Source organism: Coregonus lavaretus (assembly GCF_964263955.1).
Source record: "Coregonus lavaretus genome assembly, contig: SUPER_36_unloc_1, whole genome shotgun sequence".
Taxonomy (NCBI): Eukaryota; Metazoa; Chordata; class Actinopteri; order Salmoniformes; family Salmonidae; genus Coregonus; species Coregonus lavaretus.
The window spans coordinates 590,231-610,523 of record NW_028167175.1 but is presented as its reverse complement, the minus strand read 5'-3'; the positions used below and the strand labels follow the sequence as shown (position 1 = coordinate 610,523).

Here is a 20,293-nt window from a genome sequence, read left to right as displayed (position 1 = left end):
CCAGACGGGTTAGGCTTTCCTCCTGGTACATGTAAATGGTGAATAAAGGTGATTCTGATAATTTTCCTAGTACTGTTACTTACTGGAGATTCTCCTGACCAAGATGTTACTGAAATTAGTCAGGTGAGCCTTGACAGTATGCACAAATTGTTCAGTGAATAAAACTGATCAATATGCTTCAAAATGTCCATTTGTTTTCATTAAATACCTCAACAACATACCAACACCAACTGCATTCGCTTTCACTTTATTGAATTATACCATAACAGCATTGATCACTTTCAATCACTTTCATTCTTACAGAAACAAATCTCAAAAGTCCCACCCTTCCAAGGCTCGGCATATACAACACAAGCAAGTTCAGTGTTTGTCAAGGAGTTAACCACACATTCACATGTATTGTATGTGTCGAGGCTAGAAGAAGCACAAGGTTGAGGCATGACGTAAATATCTGTTGAACGCCCGACTTTGTTTTGCTTGTCAGAAATGGGAACACCCACCTCAAGTGTAAATAAATATATATAAAATATAAGGATTAAATTACAGAAGAAGACTGAGGGGAGATATGTGATGTTGACTGATATCACCATGAGCAATCCTGACTTTAATCAAAAATATGCCTCCCTCAGAATCAAGACAAAAGCATTTCTTTAACATTCTGAATATAGAACAGAGCAAGTATTCTTCTTTCTTTACTTGTATGAGTGGCAATATGCACTAGGAAATTGCAATCCCCTTCTTCACACAAAAGCAACATTTTTTTACTGTGCCAGTTGACAATACGTTTTCAAACTAAAAGTAGTTAACAGCTGGTGTATGGTGCTAATTGTAGAACAGATCGTTGTTGTTCAACTCTGGAAGATTGAAGATGGAAAGTCAGACTGGAAAGTCTTTATTTCTTTCTGTTTCCGCCACCAGACAGAATCATCACCATCCTCATGAAGATGTTCAGAGTGTCCATGTAGATCCCCATGCACCTACAAGACAGGATAACACCACAAAGCACCAACCGTCAGTTTCATAACGCAATACAAGACAGGATAACACCACAAAGCACCAACCGTCAGTTTCATAACGCAATACAAGACAGGATAACACCACAAAGCACCAACCGTCAGTTTCATAACGCAATACAAGACAGGATAACACCACAAAGCACCAACCGTCAGTTTCATAACGCTACAGAAGACGGGATAACACCATTAGGGCTGTCCTCGACTAAAATAAATCTTGGTCGACCGAGAGTCGTCTACTCTATCGACTGGTCTACATTTTTAAACGTGTATTTTTCCATATATAGACACACCCTCTGTTTCAATACAATCAACTATAGTTAGGCTACTGAGCTTGTCTGATGCTTTAATTACTGCGATTAAAAATGAAGACACAAATGACTAAAGAGGGAGCCAGAGATCAATATAGCCTAACCAGAAGAAAAAAAAACCTGTTCCTGGCCCTCTTCCTCCCGCTGCCCTTCACAGATTCTGCCGTTATGCTCCTAAAGTTGCTGGTAATAGGCTACACTAGCGGTTGGCAACCTTTTCCGTTTGGAGTGCCAAGTTATCGTACCATTTCTGCGTGCCAGTTCTGATTTTTATATGCACATTTACGTGGAACAGTTTCATTTCATTTATAATAAAAAGTCTTCATATTTCAAAATCAATGTCATGTGGTTAATCAACATTTTATCTAAATGAAAACGATACACATCTAAAAAGTATCTTATATTGCCATTGCCAATACGTAAAAATAGCCTACATAAATCAACACATAAAAACATTGCAGCCTGCAGGTAGAAAATATCATGATAAAATAAATATCCTATAAATAACATTGGCTATGCATAGCCTGTCTGCAAGGAACTTAAAACATTGTATCAACTATTAACTTGGTCTAGCCCGATCGTGCTAGCAAACTTGCAATATTGTATAAAATATTCTGTTTCCTGCGCCAGTGAGCTCCGGACAGACAGACACAGCTGTAGACTATTTGAGAAAGGGATAAGACGTAATCAGGTAGGCCTATTTTATGAAGTTTCCACCAGATCAGAGCATGAAATTTTTTTCCCCTTTCACGCTGAGTGGTTAATTGAAAGGGAGAGAGACCGAAATATTTTTCAAGTAGGCTACGTTGAGGAACTATTGTCATTCTCAATGGCCTGCATCTGGCCTACTGTATAGTAGGCCAGTATTCTATTGTATAGTAGGCCAGTATTCTATTGTATAGTAGGCCAGTATTCTACTGTATAGTAGGCTAGTATTCTACTGTATGATAGGCCAGTATTCTACTGTATAGTAGGCCAGTATTCTACTGTATAGTAGGCCAGTATTCTATTGTATAGTAGGCCAGTATTCTACTGTATAGTAGGCTAGTATTCTACTGTATGATAGGCCAGTATTCTACTGTATAGTAGGCCAGTATTCTACTGTATAGTAGGCCAGTATTCTACTGTATAGTAGGCTAGTATTCTACTGTATGATAGGCCAGTATTCTACTGTATAGTAGGCCAGTATCGTACTGTATAATAGGCCAGTATTCTACTGTATAGTAGGCCAGTATTCTACTGTATAGTAGGCTAGTATTCTACTGTATGATAGGCCAGTATTCTACTGTATAGTAGGCCAGTATTCTACTGTATAGTAGGCCAGTATTCTACTGTATAGTAGGCTAGTATTCTACTGTATAGTAGGCCAGTATTCTACTGTATAGTAGGCCAGTATTCTACTGTATAGTAGGCCAGTATCTACTGTATAGTAGGCCAGTATTCTATTGTATAGTAGGCTAGTATTCTACTGTATAGTAGGCCAGTATTCTACTGTATAGTAGGCCAGTATTCATACTGTATAGTAGGCCAGTATTCTACTGTATAGTAGGCCAGTATTCTACTGTATAGTTGGCCAGTATCTACTGTATAGTAGGCCAGTATTCTACTGTATAGTAGGCCAGTATTCTACTGTATAGTAGGCCAGTATCTACTGTATAGTAGGCCAGTATTCTACTGTATAGTAGGCCAGTATTCTACTGTATAGTAGGCCAGTATTCTATTGTATAGTAGGCCAGTATTCTACTGTATAGTAGGCCAGTATTCTACTGTATAGTAGGCCAGTATTCTACTGTATAGTAGGCCAGTATTCTACTGTATAGTAGGCCAGTATCTACTGTATAGTAGGCCAGTATTCTACTGTATAGTAGGCTAGTATTCTACTGTATAGTAGGCCAGTATTCTACTGTATAGTAGGCCAGTATCTACTGTATAGTAGGCCAGTATTCTACTGTATAGTAGGCCAGTATTCTACTGTATAGTAGGCTAGTATTCTACTGTATAGTAGGCCAGTATCATACTGTATGATAGGCTAGAATTCTACTGTATAGTAGGCCAGTATTCTACTGTATAGTAGGCCAGTATTCTACTGTATAGTAGGCCAGTATTCTACTGTATAGTAGGCTAGTATTCTACTGTATGATAGGCCAGTATTCTACTGTATAGTAGGCCAGTATTCTACTGTATAGTAGGCCAGTATTCTACTGTATAGTAGGCCAGTATTCTACTGTATAGTAGGCTAGTATTCTACTGTATAGTAGGCCAGTATCGTACTGTATAGTAGGCCAGTATCGTACTGTATAGTAGGCCAGTATTCTACTGTATGATAGGCCAGTATTCTACTGTATAGTAGGCCAGTATTCTACTGTATAGTAGGCTTGTATTCTACTGTATGATAGGCCAGTATTCTACTGTATAGTAGGCCAGTATTCTACTGTATAGTAGGCCAGTATCGTACTGTATAGTAGGCCAGTATTCTACTGTATAGTAGGCCAGTATCGTACTGTATAGTAGGCCAGTATTCTACTGTATAGTAGGCCAGTATTCTACTGTATAGTAGGCCAGTATTCTACTGTATAGTAGGCCAGTATTCTACTGTATAGTAGGCCAGTATTCTACTGTATAGTAGGCTAGTATTCTACTGTATGATAGGCCAGTATTCTACTGTATAGTAGGCCAGTATTCTACTGTATAGTAGGCCAGTATTCTACTGTATAGTAGGCCAGTATTCTACTGTATAGTAGGCCAGTATTCTACTGTATAGTAGGCCAGTATCGTACTGTATAGTAGGCCAGTATCGTACTGTATAGTAGGCCAGTATTCTACTGTATGATAGGCCAGTATTCTACTGTATAGTAGGCCAGTATTCTACTGTATAGTAGGCTTGTATTCTACTGTATGATAGGCCAGTATTCTACTGTATAGTAGGCCAGTATTCTACTGTATAGTAGGCCAGTATCGTACTGTATAGTAGGCCAGTATTCTACTGTATAGTAGGCCAGTATCGTACTGTATAGTAGGCCAGTATTCTACTGTATAGTAGGCCAGTATTCTACTGTATAGTAGGCCAGTATTCTACTGTATAGTAGGCCAGTATTCTACTGTATAGTAGGCCAGTATTCTACTGTATAGTAGGCTAGTATTCTACTGTATAGTAGGCCAGTATTCTACTGTATAGTAGGCCAATATCCTACTGTATAGTAGGCCAGTATTCTACTGTATAGTAGGCCAGTTTTCTACTGTATAGTAGGCCAGTATTCTAATGTATAGTAGGCCAGTATTCTATTGTATAGTAGGCCAGTATTATACTGTATAGTAGGCCAGTATTAAGCCAGTTTTCTACTGTATAGTAGGCCAGTATTCTACTGTATAGTAGGCCAGTATCGTACTGTATAGTAGGCTAGTATCATACTGTATAGTAGGCCAGTATGCTACTGTATAGTAGGCTAGTATTCTACTGTATAGTAGGCCAGTATTCTACTGTATAGTAGGCCAGTATTCTACTGTATAGTAGGCCAATATCATACTGTATAGTAGGCCAGTATTCTACTGTATGATAGGCTAGTATTCTACTGTATAGTAGGCCAGTATTCTACTGTATAGTAGGCCAGTATCCTACTGTATAGTAGGCCAGTATTCAACTGTATAGTAGGCTAGTATTCTACTGTATAGTAGGCCAGTATTCTACTGTATAGTAGGCCAGTATTCTACTGTATAGTAGGCCAGTATCCTACTGTATAGTAGGCCAGTATCCTACTGTATAGTAGGCCAGTATTCAACTGTATAGTAGGCTAGTATTCTACTGTTCTACTGTATAGTAGGCCAGTATTCTACTGTATAGTAGGCCAGTATTTTACTGTATAGTAGGCCAGTATTCTACTGTATAGTAGGCCAGTATTCAACTGTATAGTACGCTAGTATTCTACTGTATAGTAGGCTATTATTCTACTATTCTACTGTATAGTAGGCCAGTATTCTACTGTATAGTAGGACAGTATTCTACTGTATAGTAGGCCAGTTTTCTACTGTATAGTAAGCCAGTATTCTACTGTATAGTAGGCCTGAATTCTACTGTATAGTAGGACAGTATTCTACTGTATAGTAGGCCAGTTTTCTACTGTATAGTAGGCCAGTATTCTAATGTATAGTAGGCCAGTATTCTATTGTATAGTAGGCCAGTATTATACTGTATAGTAGGCCAGTATTAAGCCAGTTTTCTACTGTATAGTAGGCCAGTATTCTACTGTATAGTAGGCCAGTATCGTACTGTATAGTAGGCTAGTATCATACTGTATAGTAGGCCAGTATGCTACTGTATAGTAGGCTAGTATTCTACTGTATAGTAGGCCAGTATTCTACTGTATAGTAGGCCAGTATTCTACTGTATAGTAGGCCAATATCATACTGTATAGTAGGCCAGTATTCTACTGTATGATAGGCTAGTATTCTACTGTATAGTAGGCCAGTATTCTACTGTATAGTAGGCCAGTATCCTACTGTATAGTAGGCCAGTATTCAACTGTATAGTAGGCTAGTATTCTACTGTATAGTAGGCCAGTATTCTACTGTATAGTAGGCCAGTATTCTACTGTATAGTAGGCCAGTATCCTACTGTATAGTAGGCCAGTATCCTACTGTATAGTAGGCCAGTATTCAACTGTATAGTAGGCTAGTATTCTACTGTTCTACTGTATAGTAGGCCAGTATTCTACTGTATAGTAGGCCAGTATTTTACTGTATAGTAGGCCAGTATTCTACTGTATAGTAGGCCAGTATTCAACTGTATAGTACGCTAGTATTCTACTGTATAGTAGGCTATTATTCTACTATTCTACTGTATAGTAGGCCAGTATTCTACTGTATAGTAGGACAGTATTCTACTGTATAGTAGGCCAGTAGTCTACTGTATAGTAGGCTATTATTCTACTAATCTACTGTATAGTAGGCCTGTATTCTACTGTATAGTAGGACAGTAATCTACTGTATAGTAGGCCAGTATTCAACTGTATAGTAGGCTAGTATTCTACTATTCTACTGTATAGTAGGCCTGTATTCTACTGTATAGTAGGCCAGTATCCTACTGTATAGTAGGCTAGTATTCTACTGTATGATAGGCCAGTATTCTACTGTATAGTAGGCCAGTATTCTACTGTATAGTAGGCAAGTATTCTACTGTATAGTAGGCCAGTATTCTACTGTATAGTAGGCCAGTATTCAACTGTATAGTACGCTAGTATTCTACTGTATAGTAGGCTATTATTCTACTATTCTACTGTATGATAGGCCAGTATTCTACTGTATAGTAGGACAGTATTCTACTGTATAGTAGGCCAGTAGTCTACTGTATAGTAGGCTATTATTCTACTAATCTACTGTATAGTAGGCCTGTATTCTACTGTATAGTAGGACAGTAATCTACTGTATAGTAGGCCAGTATTCAACTGTATAGTAGGCTAGTATTCTACTATTCTACTGTATAGTAGGCCTGTATTCTACTGTATAGTAGGCCAGTATCCTACTGTATAGTAGGCTAGTATTCTACTGTATGATAGGCCAGTATTCTACTGTATAGTAGGCCAGTATTCTACTGTATAGTAGGCAAGTATTCTACTGTATAGTAGGCCAGTATTCTACTGTATAGTAGGCCAGTATTCTACAGTATAGTAGGCCAGTATTCTACTGTATAGTAGGCCAGTATTCTACTGTATAGTTTGCCAGTATTCTACTGTATAGTTTGCCAGTATTCTACAGTATAGTAGGCCAGTATTCTACTGTATATTAGGCCAGTATTCTACTGTATAGTAGGCCAGTATTCTACTGTATAGTAGGCCAGTATCCTACTGTATAGTAGGCCAGTATTCAACTGTATAGTAGGCTAGTATTCTACTGTTCTACTGTATAGTAGGCCAGTATTCTACTGTATAGTAGGCCAGTATTCTACTGTATAGTAGGCCAGTATTCTATTGTATAGTAGGCCAGTATTCAAATGTATAGTAGGCCAGTATTCTACTGTATAGTAGGCCAGTATTCTATTGTATAGTAGGCCAGTATTCAACTGTATAGTAGGCCAGTATTCTACTGTATAGTAGGCCAGTATTCTACTGTATAGTAGGCTATTATTCTACTGTATAGTAGGCCTGTATTCTACTGTATAGTAGGACAGTAATCTACTGTATAGTAGGCCAATATTCAACTGTATAGTAGGCTAGTATTCTACTATTCTACTGTATAGTAGGCCTGTATTCTACTGTATAGTAGGCCAGTATTCTACTGTATGATAGGCCAGTATTCTACTGTATGATAGGCCAGTATTCTACTGTATAGTAGGCCAGTATTCTACTGTATAGTAGGCCAGTATTCTACTGTATAGTAGGCCAGTATTCTACTGTATAGTTTGCCAGTATTCTACTGTATAGTTTGCCAGTATTCTACAGTATAGTAGGCCAGTATTCTACTGTATATTAGGCCAGTATTCTACTGTATAGTAGGCCAGTATTCTACTGTATAGTAGGCCAGTATCCTACTGTATAGTAGGCCAGTATTCAACTGTATAGTAGGCTAGTATTCTACTGTTCTACTGTATAGTAGGCCAGTATTCTACTGTATAGTAGGCCAGTATTCTACTGTATAGTAGGCCAGTATTCTATTGTATAGTAGGCCAGTATTCAACTGTATAGTAGGCCAGTATTCTACTGTATAGTAGGCCAGTATTCTATTGTATAGTAGGCCAGTATTCAACTGTATAGTAGGCCAGTATTCTACTGTATAGTAGGCCAGTATTCTACTGTATAGTAGGCTATTATTCTACTGTATAGTAGGCCTGTATTCTACTGTATAGTAGGACAGTAATCTACTGTATAGTAGGCCAGTATTCAACTGTATAGTAGGCTAGTATTCTACTATTCTACTGTATAGTAGGCCTGTATTCTACTGTATAGTAGGCCAGTATTCTACTGTATGATAGGCCAGTATTCTACTGTATGATAGGCCAGTATTCTACTGTATAGTAGGCCAGTATTCTACTGTATAGTAGGCCAGTATTCTAAAGTATAGTAGGCCAGTATTCTACAGTATAGTAGGCCAGTATTCTACTGTATAGTAGGCCAGTATTCTACTGTATAGTTGGCCAGTATTCTACAGTATAGTAGGCCAGTATTCTACTGTATATTAGGCCAGTATTCCACTGTATGGTAGGCCAGTATCCTACTGTGTATAGTAGGCCAGTATTCAACTGTATAGTAGGCTAGTATTCTACTGTTCTACTGTATAGTAGGCCAGTATTCTACTGTATAGTAGGCCAGTATTCTACTGTATAGTAGGCTATTATTTTACTGTATAGTAGGCTATTATTCTACTATTCTACTGTATAGTAGGCCAGTATTCTACTGTATAGTAGGCCAGTATTCTACTGTATAGTAGGCCAGTATTCTACTGTATAGTAGGCTATTATTCTACTATTCTACTGTATAGTAGGCCTGTATTCTACTGTATAGTAGGCCAGTATTCTACTGTATAGTAGGCCTGTATTCTACTGTATAGTAGGCTAGTATTCTACTGTATAGTAGGCCAGTATTCTACTGTATAGTAGGCCAGTATTCTACTGTATGATAGGCTAGTATTCTACTATAGAGTAGGCCAGTATTCTACTGTATAGTAGGCCAGTATTCTACTGTATGATAGGCCAGTATTCTACTGTATAGTAGGCCAGTATTCTACTGTATAGTAGGCCAGTATTCTACTGTATAGTAGGCCTGTATTCTACTGTATAGTAGGCCAGTATTCTACTGTATAGTAGGCCAGTATTCTACTGTATATTAGGCAAGTATTCTACTGTATATTAGGCCAGTATTCTACTGTATGATAGGCCAGTATTCTACTGTATGATAGGCCAGTATTCTACTGTATAGTAGGCCAGTATTCTACTGTATAGTAGGCCAGTATTCTACTGTATAGTAGGACAGTATTCTACTGTATAGTATGACAGTATTATACTGCATCATGATGGTATTGATAGTAGTATACTGCATCATGATGGTATTGAGTATTATACTGCATCATGATGGTATTGATAGTATTATACTGCATCATGATGGTATTGATAGTATTATACTGCATCATGATGGTATTGATAGTATTATACTGCATCATGATGGTATTGATAGTATTATACTGCATCATGATGGTATTGATAGTATTATACTGCATCTTGATAGTATTGATAGTATTATACTGCATCATGATGGTATTGATAGTATTATACTGCATCATGATAGTATTGATAGAATTACACTGTATCGTGATAGTATTCTACACTGAACAAAAATGTAAACACAACATACAACAATTTCAAAGATTTTACTGAGTTAATGTTTGTATAAGGAAATCAGTTCATAAGGAAATCTGTCAATTGAAATAAATTCATTAGGCACTAATATATGGATTTCAGATGACTGGGATAACAGATATGCCTCTGTTGGTCACAGACACCTTAAAAAAAAGGTAGTGGTGGGAATCAGAAAACCAGTCAGTATCTGGTGTGACCACCATTTGCCTCATACAGCGTGACACATCTCTTTCGCATAGAAATGATGAGGCTGTTGATTGTGGCCTGTGGAATGTTGTCCCACTCCTCTTCAATGGCTGTGTGAAGTTGCTGGATACTGGCGGGAACTGGAACAGATTGATCCAGAGCATCACAAACATTCTCAATGGGTGACATGTCTGGTGATTATGCAGGCCATGGAAGAACTGGGACATTTTCAGCTTCCAGGAATTGTGTACAGATCCTTGTGGCATGGGTCCGTGCATTATCATGCTGAAACATGAGGTGATGGGGCGGATTAATGGCACTACAATGGGCCTCAGGATCTCATCACGTTATCTCTGTGCATTCAAATTGCCATCGATAAAATGCAATTGTGTTCGTTGTCTGTAGCTTATGCCTGCCCATACCATAACCCCACCGCCACTATGGGGCACTCTGTTCACAACATTGACTTCAGCAAAACGCTCGCCCACACGACTGCCATTTGCCCTGTACAGTTGAAACCGGGATTCATCCGTGAACAGCATATTTCTCCAGCGGCCATTTAAGGTGAGCATTTGCCCACTGAAGTCAGTTACGACGCCGAACTGCAGTCAGGTCAAGACCCTGGTGAGGCCGACGAGCATGCAGATGGGCTTCCCTGAGATGGTTTCTGACAGTTTGTGCAGAGATTCTTCGGTTGTGCAAACTAACAGTTTCATCAGCTGTCCGGGTGACTGGTCTCAGACCATCCCGCAGGTGAAGAAGCCGGAAGTGGAGGTCCTGGGCTGGAGTGGTTACACGTGGTCTGCGGTTGGGAGTTCGGTTGGACATACTGCCAAATTCTCTAAAACGACTTTGGGGGCGGCTTATGGTAGAGAACTCAACAAATTCTCTGGCAACAGCTCTGGTGGACATTCCTGCAGTCAGCATGCCAATTGCTCTCGCCCTCAAAACCTGATACATATGTGGCATTGTGTTGTGTGACAAAACTGCACATATCAGAGTGGCCTTTTATTGTCCCCAGCACAAGGTGCACCTGTGTAATGATCATGCTGTTTAATCAGCTTCTTGATATGCCACACCTGTCAGGTGGATGGATTACATTGGCAATGGAGAAAGGCTCACTAACAGGGATGTAAACAAATTTGTGCACAAACTTCGAGTAATAAAGCTTATTGTACGTATGGATCATTTTGGGGATTTTTTATTTCAGCTCATGAAACATTTTATTGCTATTTTTGTTCAGTGTACACAGCTCAAAAAAATAAAGGGAACACTTAAACAACACAATGTAACTCCAAGTCAATCACACTTCTGTGAAATCAAACTGTCCACTTAGGAAGCAACACTGATTGACAATACATTTCACATGCTGTTGTGCAAATGGAATAGACAACAGGTGGAAATTATAGGCAATTAGCAAGACACCCCCAATAAAGGAGTGGTTCTGCAGGTGGTGACCACAGACCACTTCTCAGTTCCTATGCTTCCTGGCTGATGTTTTGGTCACTTTTGAATGCTGGCGGTGCTTTCACTCTAGTGGTAGCATGAGACGGAGTCTACAACCCACACAAGTGGCTCAGGTAGTGCAGCTCATCCAGGATGGCACATCAATGCGAGCTGTGGCAAGAAGGTTTGCTGTGTCTGTCAGCGAAGTGTCCAGAGCATGGAGGCGCTACCAGGAGACAGGCCAGTACATCAGGAGACGTGGAGGAGGCCGTAGGAGGGCAACAACCCAGCAGCAGGACTGCTACCTCCGCTTTTGTGCAAGGAGGAGCAGGAGGAGCACTGCCAGAGCCCTGCAAAATGACCTCCAGCAGGCCACAAATGTGCATGTGTCTGCTCAAACGGTCAGAAACAGACTCCATGAGGGTGGTATGAGGGCACGACGTCCACAGGTGGGGGTTGTGCTTACAGCCCAACACCGTGCAGGACGTTTGGCATTTGCCAGAGAACACCAAGATTAGCAAATTCGCCACTGGCGCCCTGTGCTCTTCACCGATGAAAGCAGGTTCACACTGAGCACGTGACAGACGTGACAGAGTCTGGAGATGCTGTGGAGAACGTTCTGCTGCCTGCAACATCCTCCAGCATGACCAGTTTGGTGGTGGGTCAGTCATGGTGTGGGGTGGCATTTCTTTGGAGGGCCGCACAGCCCTCCATGTGCTCGCCAGAGGTAGCCTGACTGCCATTAGGTACCGAGATGAAATCCTCAGACCCCTTGTGAGACCATATGCTGGTGCGGTTGGCCCTGGGTTCCTCCTAATGCAAGACAATGCTAGACCTCATGTGGCTAGAGTGTGTCAGCAGTTCCTGCAAGAGGAAGGCATTGATGCTATGGACTGGCCCGCCCGTTCCCCAGACCTGAATCCAATTGAGCACATCTGGGACATCATGTCTCGCTCCATCCACCAACGCCACGTTGCACCACAGACTGTCCAGGAGTTGGCGGATGCTTTAGTCCAGGTCTGGGAGGAGATCCCTCAGGAGACCATCCGCCACCTCATCAGGAGCATGCCCAGGCGTTGTAGGGAGGTCATACAGGCACGTGGAGGCCACACACACTACTGAGCCTCATTTTGACTTGTTTTAAGGACATTACATCAAAGTTGGATCAGCCTGTAGTGTGGTTTTCCACTTTAATTTTGAGGGTGACTCCAAATCCAGACCTCCATGGGTTGATAAATTTGATTTCCATTGATAATTTTTGTGTGATTTTGTTGTCAGCACATTCAACTATGTAAAGAAAAAAGTATTTCATAAGATTATTTCATTCATTCAGATCTAGGATGTGTTATTTTAGTGTTCCCTTTATTTTTTTGAGCAGTGTATATCAAAGCAGGATAAAGAAATTAGAAATAACAGGAGAAATGGTCTAGTTGTCTTTCTATATGTTTGAATAGTAAAGTACAGAAATTGACTTGTCTTTCTATATGTTTGAATAGTAAAGTACAGAAATTGACTTGTCTTTCTATATGTTTGAATAGTAAAGTACAGAAATTGACTTGTCTTTCTATATGTTTGAATAGTAAGGTACAGAAAGGACTAGTTGTCTTTCTATCTGTTTGAATAGTAAGGTACAGAAAGGACTAGTTGTCTTTCTATCTGTTTGAATAGTAAGGTACAGAAAGGACTAGTTGTCTTTCTATCAGTTTAAATAGTAAGGAACAGAAAGGACTAGTTGTCTTTCTATCTGTTTAAATAGTAAGGTACAGAAAGGACTAGTTGTCTTTCTATCTGTTTGAATAGTAAGGTACAGAAAGGACTAGTTGTCTTTCTATCTGTTTAAATAGTAAGGTACAGAAAGGACTAGTTGTCTTTCTATCTGTTTGAATAGTAAGGTACAGAAAGGACTAGTTGTCTTTCTATCTGTTTGAATAGTAAGGTCCAGAAAGGACTAGTTGTCTTTCTATCAGTTTAAATAGTAAGGTACAGAAAGGACTAGTTGTCTTTCTATCTGTTTGAATAGTAAGGTACAGAAAGGACTAGTTGTCTTTCTATCTGTTTGAATAGTAAGGTACAGAAAGGACTAGTTGTCTTTCTATCTGTTTGAATAGTAAGGTCCAGAAAGGACTAGTTGTCTTTCTATCAGTTTAAATAGTAAGGTACAGAAAGGACTAGTTGTCTTTCTATCTGTTTGAATAGTAAGGTACAGAAAGGACTAGTTGTCTTTCTATCTGTTTGAATAGTAAGGTACAGAAAGGACTAGTTGTCTTTCTATCAGTTTAAATAGTAAGGTACAGAAAGGACTAGTTGTCTTTCTATCTGTTTGAATAGTAAGGTACAGAAAGGACTAGTTGTCTTTCTATCTGTTTGAATAGTAAGGTACAGAAAGGACTAGTTGTCTTTCTATCTGTTTGAATAGTAAGATACAGAAAGGACTATAAATAGGTCATTTAGCAGACGCTCTTATCCAGAGCGACTTACAGGAGCAATTAGGGTTAAGTGCCTTGCTCAAGGGCACATCGACAGATTTTTCACCTAGTCGGCTCGGGTATTAGAACCAGCGACCTTTTGGTTACTGGCACAACGCTCTTAACCGCTAAGCTACCTGCCGCCCTAGTTGTCTTTCTATCTGTTTGAACAGTAAGGTACAGAAATCAGACATAGCAGGAAAGATGACTCTGCAGACGTCACTTACGAGTTGATGGGGTCGTATTTCTGCATGCCATACATGGGGTATGTCTCTGCCCTCTTGATGACCTTCTGGGTGTCGTAAAGCAGGAACAAGCTGAAGAGGACCAGACCTCCGTAGATAGCGATGGAGTACAGGCCTGCTCCCATCGCTGAGGTAGGGGGCAGGAACATTGAGCCTGGGGACAGAGAGAGTGGAGAGGACATTGTTTAATACCATGTCCTCAAGTTCAATTAATAACTGAGGGGAAATGATCTGACGAGGGCTCAAGGGTGTTTGTCACCAGAGAGACAAATCCTAAATAATGCTACTTGAAAAAGAAGAAACTCCAGCACACTAGTATCTTCAACAATCCATTAACCATTTACTGGGTTTCCTGGAACCAAAGGTTACGGTCCAATAGACTTCATTGATGTCTGTCTACCATGTTGTTTTTCATTGATAAACATTTTAAAATGCAATAACCATTTAGTTGTCTTCTAAAAGTATGACGTTTACAACCCTGCATTTTATGTCCATGTTCCTTTGTGAATTTGACCATAATAAACAGATTGTGAAGAAAAGACAACTAACTGATGGAGGTGAAGACCACTGAAGCCCACAGCCAGGGTTATTGATCTAAAGGTACTAACCGATGGAGGAGGTGAAAACCACTGAAGCCCACAGCCAGGGTTATTGATCTAAAGGTACTAACCGATGGAGGAGGTGAAAACCACTGAAGCCCACAGCCAGGGTTATTGATCTAAAGGTACTAACCGATGGAGGAGGTGAAAACCACTGAAGCCCACAGCCAGGGTTATTGATCTAAATCAAATCAAATCAAATCAAATTTTATTGGTCACATGCGCCGAATACAACAGGTGCAGACATTACAGTGAAATGCTTACTTGATCTAAAGGTACTAACCGATGGAGGAGGTGAAGACCACTGAAGCCCACAGCCAGGGTTATTGATCTAAAGGTACTAACCGATGGAGGAGGTGAAGACCACTGAAGCCCACAGCCAGGGTTATTGATCTAAAGGTACTAACCGATGGAGGAGGCGAAGACCACTGAAGCCCACAGCCAGGGTTATTGATCTAAAGGTACTAACCGATGGAGGAGGTGAAGACCACTGAAGCCCACAGCCAGGGTTATTGATCTAAAGGTACTAACCGATGGAGGTGAAGACCACTGAAGCCCACAGCCAGGGTTATTGATCTAAAGGTATTAACCGATGGAGGAGGTAAAGACCACTGAAGCCCACAGCCAGGGTTATTGATCTAAAGGTACTAACCGATGGAGGAGGTGAAGACCACTGAAGCCCACAGCCAGGGTTATTGATCTAAAGGTACTAACTGATGGAGGTGAAGACCACTGAAGCCCACAGCCAGGGTTATTGATCTAAAGGTACTAACCGATGGAGGAGGTGAAGACCACTGAAGCCCACAGCCAGGGTTATTGATCTAAAGGTACTAACCGATGGAGGAGGCGAAGACCACTGAAGCCCACAGCCAGGGTTATTGATCTAAAGGTACTAACCGATGGAGGAGGTGAAGACCACTGAAGCCCACAGCCAGGGTTATTGATCTAAAGGTACTAACCGATGGAGGTGGTGAAGACCACTGAAGCCCACAGCCAGGGTTATTGATCTAAAGGTACTAACCGATGGAGGAGGTGAAGACCACTGAAGCCCACAGCCAGGGTTATTGATCTAAAGGTACTAACCGATGGAGGTGAAGACCACTGAAGCCCACAGCCAGGGTTATTGATCTAAAGGTACTAACCGATGGAGGAGGTGAAGACCACTGAAGCCCACAGCCAGGGTTATTGATCTAAAGGTACTAACCGATGGAGGAGGCGAAGACCACTGAAGCCCACAGCCAGGGTTATTGATCTAAAGGTACTAACCGATGGAGGAGGTGAAGACCACTGAAGCCCACAGCCAGGGTTATTGATCTAAAGGTACTAACTGATGGAGGTGAAGACCACTGAAGCCCACAGCCAGGGTTATTGATCTAAAGGTACTAACCGATGGAGGAGGCGAAGACCACTGAAGCCCACAGCCAGGGTTATTGATCTAAAGGTACTAACCGATGGAGGAGGTGAAAACCACTGAAGCCCACAGCCAGGGTTATTGATCTAAAGGTACTAACCGATGGAGGAGGTGAAAACCACTGAAGCCCACAGCCAGGGTTATTGATCTAAATCAAATCAAATCAAATCAAATTTTATTGGTCACATGCGCCGAATACAACAGGTGCAGACATTACAGTGAAATGCTTACTTGATCTAAAGGTACTAACCGATGGAGGAGGTGAAGACCACTGAAGCCCACAGCCAGGGTTATTGATCTAAAGGTACTAACCGATTGAGGTGAAGACCACTGAAGCCCACAGCCAGGGTTATTGATCTAAAGGTACTAACCGATGGAGGAGGTGAAGACCACTGAAGCCCACAGCCAGGGTTATTGATCTAAAGGTACTAACCGATGGAGGAGGCGAAGACCACTGAAGCCCACAGCCAGGGTTATTGATCTAAAGGTACTAACCGATGGAGGAGGTGAAGACCACTGAAGCCCACAGCCAGGGTTATTGATCTAAAGGTACTAACTGATGGAGGTGAAGACCACTGAAGCCCACAGCCAGGGTTATTGATCTAAAGGTACTAACCGATGGAGGAGGCGAAGACCACTGAAGCCCACAGCCAGGGTTATTGATCTAAAGGTACTAACCGATGGAGGAGGTGAAGACCACTGAAGCCCACAGCCAGGGTTATTGATCTAAAGGTACTAACCGATGGAGGAGGCGAAAACCACTGAAGCCCACAGCCAGGGTTATTGATCTAAAGGTACTAACCGATGGAGGAGGCGAAGACCACTCCGAAGCCCACCGCCAGGGGTCCTCCCATGTTGAGGAACTTCTCACTGGGGGCACACATGGCCACGGTGGACAGACCCCCCACGATGCCCGCTGTGTACCAGGCTGCCCTCATCATCAGGGGCCCACCTAGCAGAGTCATGGGGGCTATGACCGCTCCCATCACACCTGGAAAAAAAGGAACAAACAGATGTATTTATTAATTTATTCAGTTAGTTTAAAAGGGACCATGTACGTACACCAAACGTGAAAAAGCACCAGATTTTAGCTACACAGCTATTTCTCATCTGAGGTCCAAATAAAGCGGTTATATATCACAAGATGTTATATTTAAAGAAAAAGGATCTGGTATTTAACAGTCTGCTCTGAATATTCTCCCAGGCACAGCACCAGTGTTGTAAGCACTAGAAAAACCTGATCCATTCATGTAAACTGCTGCTGCATAGTGTTGGTATTCTGAAACTCTATAGTACTGCCCTCTAGTGGTGAAAATAAGCAAGTGGGACATTTCAATTGACAAATGCTTGGTAAAGTGAGCAGGTAAAGCAGTCCAGCACCTGCATGTAGCATCCAGGCTAGATGTTTGGTTCCTGGGCTCTGGTCATAGGAGATAGATCTGACCAGCATGCCTGCTCCAATCATGGCTGCAAAGGTAGCTCCAATTGCCTGGTGAAAAATGTACACATTTCTGTATTATTTAAAAAAAAATGTCTAATGTGGCTATTGAGGTGTAATGCAAGTGTCTCCAAATCATACACAATGGTTTGCCATTGAAAATCAGCACCATATTTATCAATACAAAACCCTGAGGTTTGGTGGGCCCTCAAATGACTAATTTCATGTTTAAAGGGTTAATAATATACAGTGGATGCAGATATACTTGAAGAATACTGGAAGCACATTTTAGTCATAAGTCACTGGCCCGGTGGCGGTGGTTATTGTAAATATGAATATTTTCTTAAAGGTAGACTCAGCGATATGACGTAGATGCAGAAAGTAAACAGCATAGTGGGTCCATTTCCGCAACAACTAAAAGCGTTGAATCGTGAGGCTCAACTTCTCCGCTGTTTTGGTCCCCGGTGGCTACCATGATGTTACAGCGTGAAGCAAACGCATGCAAATGTGCAGATCTGTGTGTGTGACTGTGTGAGAGAGAAGTCTTGCATCTCGCTCATCTCAATATCTGCGGTGCTGCTCGTGGCAACGTCATATCGCTGAGTCTACCTTTAACTGACTTGACTGGTTAAATAAAGGTTCAATAAAAAGGTGTATCACCAGCCAGGATCCTCTCATCATGAGACCCATGAGGGCTGGGGTCCTGCTGACTGCTACAGCCGACAGAGCTGTCATCCCCACACTGCCTGCAAAGTACATGTAGGTGGAGTGGATCCTGTCCTTCACGTACTGGGGCCAGATACTGGGCCGAGACCCAGGGAAAAGAACAGAAACATTTTTACAGAGGACAACGCTTGTTGATATGCCTCCAAAACAGCACCCTATTCCCAACAGAGTGCACTACTTTCAACCAGGGTCCATAGGGCTCTGGTCAAAATGAGTGCACTATGTAGGGAATAGGGTGCCATTTGGGAGACAGGGAAGGTAACCCTTTCCTTTAAGTTGTGATTATACCCATGGAAATACCCAGCAATAGCTACAGTAATGACAAAGACACATGTACTTGATACCAGTGAATCGTTAAACCACTGTAACTTCATGGGATAACACCAGTACAACACACACTAGCATGGGATAACACCAGTACAACACACACACTACCATGGGATAACACCAGTACAACACACACACTACCATGGGATAACACCAGTACAACACACACACTACCATGGGATAACACCAGTACAACACACACACTACCATGGGATAACACCAGTACAACACACACACTACCATGGGATAACACCAGTACAACACACACACTACCATGGGATAACACCAGTACAACACACACACTACCATGAGATAACACCAGTACAACACACACACTACCATGGGATAACACCAGTACAACACACACACTACCATGGGATAACACCAGTACAACACCCACACTACCATGAGATAACACCAGTACAACACACACACTAGCATGGGATAACACCAGTACAACACACACACTACCATGGGATAACACCAGTACAACACACACACTACCATGGGATAACACCAGTACAACACACACACTACCATGGGATAACACCAGTACAACACACACTACCATGGGATAACACCAGTACAACACACACACTACCATGGGATAACACCAGTACAACACACACACTACCATGGGATAACACCAGTACAACACACACACTACCATGGGATAACACCAGTACAACACACACACTACCATGGGATAACACCAGTACAACACACACACTAGCATGGGATAACACCAGTACAACACCCACACTACCATGGGATAACACCAGTACAACACACACACTAGCATGGGATAACACCAGTACAACACACACACTAGCATGGGATAACACCAGTACAACACACACACTAGCATGGGATAACACCAGTACAACACACACACTAGCATGGGATAACACCAGTACAACACACACACTAGCATGGGATAACACCAGTACAACACACACACTAGCATGGGATAACACCAGTACAACACACACACTACCATGGGATAACACCAGTACAACACACACTACCATGGGATAACACCAGTACAACACACACACTACCATGGGATAACACCAGTACAACACACACACTACCATGGGATAACACCAGTACAACACACACACTACCATGGGATAACACCAGTACAACACTCACTACCATGGGATAACACCAGTACAACACCCACACTACCATGGGATAACACCAGTACAACACCCACACTACCATGGGATAACACCAGTACAACACACACTACCATGGGATAACACCAGTACAACACACACCCTACCATGGGATAACACCAGTACAACAGACACTACCATGGGATAACACCAGTACAACACACACACTACCATGGGATAACACCAGTACAACACACACACACTAGCATGGGATAACACCAGTACAACACACACACTAGCATGGGATAACACCAGTACAACACACACACTAGCATGGGATAACACCAGTACAACACACACACTAGCATGGGATAACACCAGTACAACACACACACTACCATGGGATAACACCAGTACAACACACACACTACCATGGGATAACACCAGTACAACACACACACTACCATGGGATAACACCAGTACAACACACACACTACCATGGGATAACACCAGTACAACACACACACTACCATGGGATAACACCAGTACAACACCCACACTACCATGGGATAACACCAGTACAACACACACACTACCATGGGATAACACCAGTACAACACCCACACTACCATGGGATAACACCAGTACAACACACACTACCATG

The 20,293-nt window shown here is 41.7% G+C and overlaps 1 protein-coding gene across 1 annotated transcript in view; it reads right to left on the bottom strand.

The window, feature by feature from the left end:
* Nucleotides 1–231: 231 nt before the first annotated feature.
* Nucleotides 232–20,293, bottom strand: part of LOC311111101 (growth hormone-inducible transmembrane protein-like) — a 31,262-nt gene continuing 11,200 nt past the window's right edge. The window contains exons 5-9 of the mRNA XM_084189102.1: nt 18,116–18,257; nt 17,398–17,506; nt 16,820–17,008; nt 13,990–14,161; nt 232–977 (exon numbers count right to left, since the gene is read on the bottom strand). Of these exons, the coding sequence (XP_084045228.1) occupies nt 893–977; nt 13,990–14,161; nt 16,820–17,008; nt 17,398–17,506; nt 18,116–18,257 (697 nt within the window). The 3' untranslated portion in view covers nt 232–892. The remainder of the gene's footprint in view (nt 978–13,989; nt 14,162–16,819; nt 17,009–17,397; nt 17,507–18,115; nt 18,258–20,293) is intronic.